Source organism: Emys orbicularis, chromosome 1, assembly GCF_028017835.1.
Source record: "Emys orbicularis isolate rEmyOrb1 chromosome 1, rEmyOrb1.hap1, whole genome shotgun sequence".
Classification (NCBI taxonomy): Eukaryota; Metazoa; Chordata; order Testudines; family Emydidae; genus Emys; species Emys orbicularis.
The window spans coordinates 6,593,290-6,603,530 of NC_088683.1; the positions used below are offsets into that span (position 1 = coordinate 6,593,290).

The window sequence follows — 10,241 nt, forward strand, 5'->3', positions numbered from 1 at the left end:
GTGAGGCTGGTTCCTGGCTCTCACTCAGGTCACAGGCAACAAAAGGCCGGTTGTTCCTCGCTGGGGTCGGGGGCAGTTGGTGCCGGTGTTAATGCCCTGCCTACGCAAGGCTGATCAGACGCCAGCTGGCAGCACAGGAACCCGTGGTGCTGCCTTTCCATCTTCTGTTCGGTCCTGCCTGTCGGTCACTGCAGCGAGTTCTGCCTCGATGAGCAAACGGCACTGGGAGGTGGGAAGGGATCCAAAGGTGGAAACGTGCCCCAGGCCGCCCTGCTGGGCAATGCTCACTCGGCCCCTCTTCCTTCTGCAGCACGAAGAGGACTTTGAATTGCGGAAGGAGCTGATCGGGCAAGTGATGAACCAGCTGGGCCAGCAGCTCGTGAGCCAGCTACTGCACACCTGCTGCTTCTGCCTGCCGCCCTACACCTTGCCCGACGTCGCCGAGGTGCTCTGGGAGATCATGCAGATCGACAGGCCGGTAAGGTTGGCTGGGCCGCCCCCAGAAAGAAAACGTAGTAGACGTATAACGCGTGACTGCACTGAGCCCGGTGTTGGCACTGGGAGAACCTGGCCTGCCAGGGGGATTCAAGGGATGGGATCGAACGAAAGGTGGAGCTAGCGATTAGCAGCTGTCAGAACATCAAGGGTCAATTTCACCAGCCTGAATAAAAATAACTTGTGTCCTCTTCAATTACAGCAGTGAAGATTAGCACCTACCCCCTACTCCACCTCCCTCAAGTGCTCCAATCCCAGTGCTTTTAGCTCAGTGATTCTTGCTAGCTGGCTTGTCCATCTCTCTACTTTGTCCCCACTCCTTCCTGCTTCAAGACTTGCTTCAGATCCTCTCTCGCCACCCTCCCTCAGAAGTTGATTCTCTGTTCTCAGCCAGCCAGGAAGCTTGCGCTCCTGATGTGCCTGAGGGCTGATAGCCGCTGCAACAGAACGCAATCCTTGCTCAGCCCGAGTTGAGTCTATCCCTGCTGGGTTGTGAATCATTCCGAGCAGTATCTGGGCACGTGCAGGGTCCGGTAGTCACTTGGAATGATTCATTCTGGCAATACAAAGACATAAAAATGAAACTTAAAAATAGGCCCTCTTTCCTAGGCTGCCTGGGGATGCAGGGCCTGCCAGCACCTGAACCCAGAACTTGGTCTAGATTTCTTTTTGCAGCAATAAAATGTTTAACTTTTTCCTTCCTCCCACGCCAGACATTTTGTCGCTGGCTAGAGAATTCACTGAAGGGTTTACCAAAGGAAACAACCGGAGGAGCCATCCAAGTGACGCACAAACAACTTACGGACTTTCACAAGGAGGTGACTAGGTGAGTGAACTCCATGTTGGCAGGATGCCCGTGTTCACAAAGGTGTTACTATGAGTCGTCCCCCCGCACCTCTCTAGGGCCAGCAACAGACCTGCCACTGGGCTGTTCAGTGTGGCTGTCCACTCAATTGTCCGAGGCTTCAAGGCCAGAAAGGACCATCGTGGTCATCTAGTCTGACCTCTCCTGCACAGTGCAGGCCACAGAACCCCACCCACCCCCTCCTGTAACAGACCCCTCACCTCTGGCTGAGTTCCTGACGTCCTTACATCATGGGTTAAAGGCTTCAAGTTACCGAGAATCCACCGTTTACTCTAGTTGAAATCAACAAGTGCCCCTGCTGCAGAGTAAGCTGAACCACCCCCCCACCCTGAGGCTCTCTCAATCTGACCTGGGGGGAAATTCCTTCCTGACCCCAAATCCGGCCATCATCTGTATTGTACTGCAGTGGCTGCCAGAGGTGTCCCTTACAAAGAACTAGCGCTTCCGCTAAAGCCAGCGCCCCGGGAGTCTGCCCTGGTGGTTCTTGTGCTGAGAGTGCTTTGTGATCCGTGCAGACTCTTCAGCTGATAAAACCCCAGGGTCAACCTAAAATCCTCCTTTATTACGGAAAGCTTTAAATGTAAACTTAGACTAAAGCTGCCCCCCGCGGTCAGCCCCTGCACTTCTCTGGGGCCCCGAGGCAACCAGGAAAAGCTCTTACAGATGAGCAAGACCATGAAGCATCAGCTGACGGGGGTAAACGACATAGCCCCGTATGCCCGCATCCCGCTCCTGTGAGGAAAGTCTGTTCTTCCATTTACAAGTCAGAGGGAGTCTGCAGCTGCCAGGGTTAGACCCGAGTTATTGCAGAGCTCTGAGTGCTCGGCTGCACCATTCCGGTCAGCGAGCTACTGACCCAGTCACTGTCACTTGCAACACAGATTGTCCTGAAACCCAACGTGCTGAGTCTCTGCCGTATTCTGTGACTGTAAAAGGATTGATGCCTGTAACTCAGTGGGAGCTGTGATTGCTCAGCCCCTCCGAAAATAATGCCCCAGGTTGAGATGGGAATTTGAGAGCCCCCATGTTTGAAAATGTTGGCCTTGATGTCTGATAGAGCTCTCTGCAAGTGGATGGCTCCCGTTATCACAAGCAGTGGAGGTGTCTGATTCCTAGGCGTTGAGTGAAGATGCTGCTCTGCCGTTTGGGTAGCGAGGACAATCATTCGGAATAGGCAACAGTTTCTCTTGGTTTTAAGAGAATGCTTTGGGTCAGTGATCAAGTCCACGGCCTGGTATCCCTTTGCCGTGCTCATCTTTGAGAGATTATTCTTTGCGTCTGTGACCCATGCAGCTTTCAGACATTTGGGTAGCTTCAGTGTCCTGCTCTAGCACTAAACTCTTCAAATTTGTTGAGGGAATCAGTGATCATGTGGATATGGGGGATCCAGGGGATATAGCGTACATTAGGGATTTCTCAAACTGGGAGTCGGGACCCCTCAGGGGGACGCAAGGGGGGTCGTGAGCTGTCAGCCTCCACCCCAAACCCCGCTTTGCAGCCAGCATTTATAATAGTGTTAAATATATTAAAAAGCGTTTTTAATTTATAAGGGGGAGGTCGCCCTCAGAGGCTTGCTATGTGAAAGGGGTCACCAGTACAGAAGTTTGAGAACCACTGGCGTACGTGGTTTTTGACGAGGCCCCTCACCAAAGGCTCTTATGGAAATTAAGCTGTCCTGGGCTAAGAGAAGGTCATCTCCTGGATCAGTAACGGGTTAAGAGATAGGAAACAAAAGATTGGAATAAATGGTCAGGTTTCACAATAGAGAGAGGTAAACTGTGGGATCCCCCAAGGATCTCTACTGGGACCCGTGACGTTCAACATATTCATTGATGATCTGGAAAAGGGAGTGAACGGTGAAGTGGCAAAGTTTGCAGATGATACAAAGTTACTCAAGATAGTTAAGTCCAAAGCTGACTGTGAAGAGTTACAAAGGGACCTCACAAAACTGGTAACTGGGCAACAAACTGGCAGATGAAATTCAACACTGATAAGTGCAAAGTAATGCACATGGGGAAAACATAATCCCAACTACACCCATATAATGACCGGTTCTAAATTAGCTGTTATCACTCAGAAAGAGATTTTGGTGTGATCATGGCTAGTTCTCTGAAAACTTCAGCTCAATGCTCAGCAGCAGTCAAAAAAAGCGAACAAAGTGTTAGGAACTATTAGGAAAGGAATGAAAAATAAGACAGGAAATATCAGAATGTTATTATATAAATCTATGGTGTGCCCAAACCTTGAATACTGTGTCCAGTTCTGGTCACGCCATCTCAGTGGAACTGGAGAAGGTTCAGAGAAGGGCAACACAGATGATTGAGGGTGTGGAACGGCTTCCGTACAAGGAGAGACCAAAAAGACGGACTGTTCGGTTTAGAGAAGAGATGATTTAGGGGGGTTATGATAGAGGGTCTATAAAATCATGACTGGTGCAGGAAAAGTGAATAGAGGAGTAATTTACCCTCTCCCACAATTTAAAAAAAAAAAAAAAAAAAAAAACTAGGGGGCACCCAATGAAATTCATAGGCAGCAGGTTTAATGCAAACAAGAAGTCCTTTTTCACACAACACTCATTGCCATGGGATGTGTGATGACCAGCAGTATAACTGGGTTCAAAAATGAATTAGGTAAGTTCATAGAGGATAGGTCCATCAGTGGCTATTAGCCAAGGTGGTCAGGGATGTAACCCCATGTTCTGGAGGACCCTAAGCATCTGACTGCCAGAAGCTGGGAGGGGAAGATGGATGGATCTCTGTAAAATTGCTCTATTCTGTTCACTCCCCCTGAAGCTCTTGTACTGGCTACTGTCAGAAGACAGGATACTGGGCTAAATGGGCCATCGGGCTGACCCAGTCTGGCCGTTCCTATGTTCTTAAACTGGGCAGTTCCATTCTGGTGCCCAAACTGGGCGGGGAAGGGGGGGTTCAGTTGGTTATTGTTCTTTGCTTCCTGTTCTAAACCAGCCACACTCCAAGACTGATTGTTACGTGCCCCTCACCGTGGTATCTGGCTGTTCTGTGCTGTATGTGCTGCATTTCGTCAAGCACTCTGGTTCCTTAGGGCTGGTCTACACTGGGGGAAGATCGATCTAAGATACGCAACTTCAGCTACGTGAATAGCATAGAAGTATCTTAGATCGATTTACCTCGGATCCTCATGGCGCGGGATCGACGGGGAGCACGTTCGGGGATCGATTTATCACGTCTAGACGAGACGCAATAAATCAATCCCCGATAGATCGATTACTACCTGCCGATCCAGCGGGTAGTGAAGACATACTCTTAGTGTCCTTCAGCCCTGCCTAATTGGGCAGTGTTGGGAAATAGCAGGTGGTTGGAAGGAGCTTGTTCCCTGGAGGCTTCGTGACCCTCCCCCCATTAACCCTTTGATTTCCGGTGATCCGGATCACAGCACATCCCCCCAGAGTGCCGGAGGAGCCCCCGAGTTACAGCACAGGGCTGGCGTCCAGCGACCAGGGTTCTGGTTTTAGTGCCAGTGCAGGTGTCTTGGGACCACGTGCTCTCACCCCTTCGTCCTGGAGCCGGGCTGTACGCGGGTGGGGGTCCCTCCGCCAGTGCCTGTGCAGCGTATCTGGGCTGGGTTTTCCTGGGGGAAGAATCGGCTCTTGAATTCCCAATCCCATGAAAGCTCTGTACAAACCGAGGCCGCAGTCTGTCCCGCCAGTGATCGGGAATGGCAGAAAGCCCCAGCTGGGGTCTGGAGTCCCCTCCTTTTCCATCGCTGAACAGGTTTTTCTCCTCTCCCGTCAGTCCATGCAGTGTGTCACAGAGGAGGGGAAACCGCAGGGAGTTAGGTGACTGGCTGCCCTGCTCCGAAGCAGGGCGAGTTCTGGGATTCCTTCACAAGTCTGGACATGGCCCTCAAACGCTCACCTCAGGCTTCTCTGCCCTGTGACTCAGCCGCTCCAGTTTGCATGGGCTGAGGGCTCTGCCCAGGCCTGCACGTGGGCGTTGTGTTCCTCCCCAGCGGTAAAGGGGTAGATCAGATCAGCACGTCCCGGCCTGCTCCTCCAGCTCTTTCACACCCTTGTGAAACTCCAGCCTTGTGTCTCCGTCAGTCAGAAAGTCAGTGGCCCAGAGTGGGGCCAGGGCCCTTGTCATTCTGGGATTCCGTCAACGCCCCTTCTCAGTTCTCTGTTTTCCTGCTTAGCTTTCTCCTCTCTGCAGCCTGGCCCTCCCATCCCTTCTTGGGAGGCAGCCGGCGGCGTTCCTACCTTGCCCTTGGGAAAGCTGAGCCACTCACGCCCGCGCCCGGGAGCTCCTGCCCCCCAGTGCTGTGCTGGGACCCCCACACAATCGCACGCAGCGTCTCCTCGCTGAAACCCGGTCAGGCCGCCTAAGTGTTCAGAAGGGTCGGTCAAGTTCTGCTCGGCCCCAGGTCGCTACTGTGGGAAATCAGCGGCTGTGACGTGGCAGGCTGCTGTCTGTCTCGGGGGGCGGGGGGTGCCTGAACAGGCCTGACTTCCTGTAGCATCTCCCAGCTTCAGCCAGGACCCTCCCTTCCCCTAACAGCCACCCTTGTCTTTCAGTGCTGAGGAATGTAAACAAGTGTGCTGGGCCCTGAGGGACTTCACCCGGTTGTTTCGATAGCTCGAGCGCCCACTCTGTGCCTGTCTCCAAGGTGAGTAGGTGCCGTCTGGTCATGCTCCAGGTCTGGGTGGACACCTCACAGCGAGGGCCCCCTGGCCCCCTCTACTGCCGACTTCAGGGGAGGCAGGGTTGGGGCCTGTAGTACAAATTAACCCGTTGGTTGCCAGCGGGCGATAAGAGCGGTAACCCTGAGAAATGCCAAGAGGTGGTTGGTTGTGAGACTCCTGGGTCACCGTGGTAGAGAAGACAGCCTGAGGCCCATGGATTGAAGCAAATCCATCCTAGACCATGTCTGGGGTGAAATGCTGGTCGATGGCAGATGTCTGAAAACCCTCGACTTCAGACGCAATCTGTGCGCCGCGCCCAGGTCCCAGCGCGCTAAACCCATCCCCGGACACTGGCTACTAGGTGTTGCGCATGTAACCAAAGGGAGTAGCTGCCTCTTGAGCGTTTCTCTGCCATGTGCTGTGGACCCAACGCACGGCCAGGGGTTGATGGACAAAATAATCCAGCACCCTGTGGGTGATGGACTCCTGAGGCCATTTGCTGTTTGCCATGCCAGGCAGGGGGACGGCTCTCTGGGAAAGCAAGAGGCCTGCTGGGCCTCAGAGTGCTGTCTGGTGGGAAGCCAGGATGTCTAGCCAGATGCTGTGTGCGCGATGCGGCACTGCTGACTTGGGAGCTGCCCTCACTACTAGCCCTCACCTGTTGGCACCCCCCAGCTGTTCACTTCAGCAGCGATTTCATCTGTAAAGGGCCAGTGACAGCTTGGGATAACGGGGTCTTTCACATCTGGGCTGTGCGTTCCGATTCAACCCAACTGGATGAGTCGTCTTGACGTTCTGAGGGCAGCTTGATTGTCAGTATGAAACTAAGGGAGTTCCCAATGGATGGGTGACAAATCAGCTGCACTCCTTGGTCTCAGCAAATAGACCACGGTCTAAATCCATCCTCCTCGAGGGGGCCTTTCAGGTCAGGAGCGAATCATGTTGGCTAGGGGGCAGGCTCGGGCACTGCTGCTGCCCACGTGGCTAGAGAAGCTCGTGGCTAGAGGGCGGCTGTTCACCACCACTCGATTAGCATTGGAAAGACAATGAAAACTTTGTTTAGTGCCTTTGGTGCAGCTTTCAGCCTCTCGGCTCGGTCGCAGCCGTGTAATTCCACGGACTTCTGTGGGGTCACTCTGTATTTACGGCAGTCCATAGGTTCTCTCTAGGTCAGGGTGGGCAAACTACGGCCCGCGGGCCAGATCTGGCCCCTCAGGGCTTTGGATCCGGCCCACTGGATTGCCCCGCAGGCCCCGCGCTGCTCTCAACAGCGGCCGGCCCAACGTCCCTGTGGCCCCTGGGCACCCTGGGCACCCTGGGCCTTTGCCTCCAGGCACCGCCTCCCGCAGCTCCCGTTGGCCAGGAACGGGGAACCACGGCCAATGGGAGTTTCAGGGGTGGTACCTGGAGGCGCAGCAAGGGCAGCGCATGCGGAGTCCTCCCCCCCCCCCCCCTGCCCCTCTCCCAGGGGCTGCAGCACTTCCTGGAGCGGTGCGGAGCCAGGGCAGGTATGCAGGGAGCCTGCCCTGGCCTCAGTGCATGCCGCTGCCCCCCCTCCTGCACCCCGCCCCACAACTCCCTGCCCTAAGCCCCCTGCCTGCACTGTGCACCTTTCCTGCACCCCAACCCAACCCCCTACCCTGAGCTCCCTGCTACACCCCTCCTGCACCCCAACCCTGAGCCCCTTCCCGCAGTCCGCACCCCTACCCTGAGCCCCCTCCTGCACCCCAACCCCCTGCCCTGAGCCCCCTCCCACACCCCTCCTCTGCCCCAATTCCTTGCCCTGAGCCCCTTCCTGCACACCGCATCCCCTCCCACACCCCAACACCCTGCCCCGGCCCTGCATACAATTTCCCCACCCAGATGTGACCCTCGGCCCAAAAAGTTTGCCCAGCCCAGCTCTAGGTGGTGAGCTCTTATGGGCAGGTGGGAGCCGTAAATCGCCTTGCTCTGGGGATACTGACTCTGCTTTCTGTCCCCCACCAGGAATGTCTTTTTATTTAGAAGACAGGAAATAAGAAAACCAAGAATGTCCCACAATCAGCAAACTTCATTGTGGCCGAGGGCTTTCACTCACTCTAGTGTGCGCCGTCAAACCCGAAGAGACGCTTCCCCGCCAGGACAAGCCAGTGAAGTTACTGTTTGTGAGGGAGAGGGCAACTCAACCTACTAAAGATGGCTGCAGCCGGACCTACAGCATTGTAGGGGCAACGCTGCTTTCTTGATGGACTCGCTTTAAAAAGAAATAAAAAAAAACAAACAAAAAAAGAGAGAAAAGAAACAAGAATGGAAAAAAAAATTTGCCTGGTAGCAAAAAAAAAAAAAAAAAAAAATACAAAACAAAGTAGAAAACTTTCTGTGAAATGAAAAATAAAATAAAATTTACTTAAGGAAAACGTGGGGATTAAAAATACAATACCTAGCAAAACCAATTGTCTGCACTGGGAGGGGGGAAGGCACCCAGGTTTTTAGCCCACTTCCAGAACTCCGAGCTTCCTCCACTCCCCCCCCCCCGCCCCCCTCTAAAAGAACAATCAGGAGGAGTTGGGTTCCCCCGTGGGGATCCTGCTGTTCGCCCCTGTGGAGCGCTAACCCACCCCACCCCCCTTAAGCAAACCCCCCTAGCTAAATCTGATACCATCAATCTGTCAGCCTCCTGGAGGAGAATCAGCCTGGGATAGACTGTTATATATTATATATATTTTTTTTCTTTTTTAGTTTTTTTTTTTTTAATTTGGTTTTATTTGGGTTTTTTACCATGAGGGGGAGAGAGGAGAGGGCTCTAGAGGTCGCAGGGACGGGGCTGACTATTTTACTCAACAGATTTGGAAACTGCTCACTGGGGAATCTTACATTGACAAGACCTGAGACCCTGCGCAGGCGTTAGAATTGAGCGCATGCTGTTCCGTCTGGTGTTGTAGCCATCTCGAGAACAATACAAACAAAAAACACAAAAAAATAAATTAAAAAAATTAAAATGTGGGTTTTGTGCCTCGTGTCTCTGGCTGTTGAACCTGTCTGCACGCCTCCTGGCTCAGAAAGCCCGGTAACAGTAGGATCTGTCAGTGTTCTTCAAGTGACAGCAAGACACCGTTACCCTTAAGGGTAGTACCAGCAAAGGCTAGTTGTAGTAACCTGTTGGAAGGGACTATGCGAAGTGACGGGATATTAATTTTCTGTGCTTTAGTCACCAGGGTTAATCCCAGCTTAACCCTCTTCTCCGACCGGCTTCTCCTACTCGAGGAAGAGAATTCGCTTCTCCCTTGCGCCCTGATTGGCCCAGTAGCATTCACTAGCCGGCCGGTATTGCTGTGATCGCTTTATAATCCTAGGTAGTACCTTAGACATTACACCAGAGCATCCCTACTTCACACTAACGCAGGCCAGGTCTGGTGGGAATTGCTGGATTTTATGACTTAATAAGTAAACGATCAAAGAGGATCAGAGTCGAGGTGCTTTTTTTTTTTATTGGCCAGCAATGATCTTCTGAGCAGGACGTTGGTGCGTGACCTATATTTCATTGCCTTCTGGTGTCTATTGTGTACAAGCAGCGCGCCTTCAAAGCCCCCTCGCGGTAACATTCGGCTAATCAAAGCGAGCTGTGGTGTGAGGCTCGCAAGCACCATGTGAGCTTACCGTGCTGTGTGTTGGTGAGTAAGGTTCTCCGATGCAGCCAAAGATCTAGTAAACAGATACCGCACCCTGTAATTGCTTAAAGGATCCTGATAAAGGTTTATAGGCTAGGCCATCGTGGGGGAATAAGCTACCATTAAATACTATCCAAACAACAAATCTAGAGCTCTTCTCCTTGATGCTTGCCTGCAGGGCCATATGGCTGGAACTGCCCCTCCCCAGCCCAGGGTTAAAAGGCAGCAAAATTGCCTGGCTACGGGCTTTTATCTTTAGGAATCTTACAGTCTGTGCTCAAAGGTGCTGGTGAGCGGTTCCCTCAGCTGGCCCGCACAGGGCCCACATCGGGTATCATCCACCCAATGTTTGGCAGCACCAGCTGGTGCTCATTTGCCACTGACTTTGCTAGGATCAGGCTTTGTGGCATGTAATTTCAGAAAGGGGAACGACACAAAAATGAGGAGGTTAGTGAAACAGAAATTAAAAGGTTCAGCACTAAAAGTAAAATCCCTGCAAGCTGCGTGGAAACAAAGACACCGTAATAGAGGCTCAATTTAAACGTATCCCCCAAATTAAAAAACGAGAACCAAA

At 52.7% G+C, this 10,241-nt stretch overlaps 1 protein-coding gene across 1 annotated transcript in view; it reads left to right on the forward strand.

Moving 5' to 3' along the window:
* The window catches only part of TNPO3 (transportin 3), an 84,979-nt gene extending 76,725 nt beyond the window's left edge, over positions 1 to 8,254 (forward strand). Inside the window, exons 21-24 of the mRNA XM_065400273.1 lie at positions 311 to 478; positions 1,209 to 1,321; positions 5,913 to 6,004; positions 8,007 to 8,254. Of these exons, the coding sequence (XP_065256345.1) occupies positions 311 to 478; positions 1,209 to 1,321; positions 5,913 to 5,973 (342 nt within the window). The 3' untranslated portion in view covers positions 5,974 to 6,004; positions 8,007 to 8,254. The remainder of the gene's footprint in view (positions 1 to 310; positions 479 to 1,208; positions 1,322 to 5,912; positions 6,005 to 8,006) is intronic.
* The last annotated feature ends 1,987 nt before the right edge of the window (positions 8,255 to 10,241 follow it).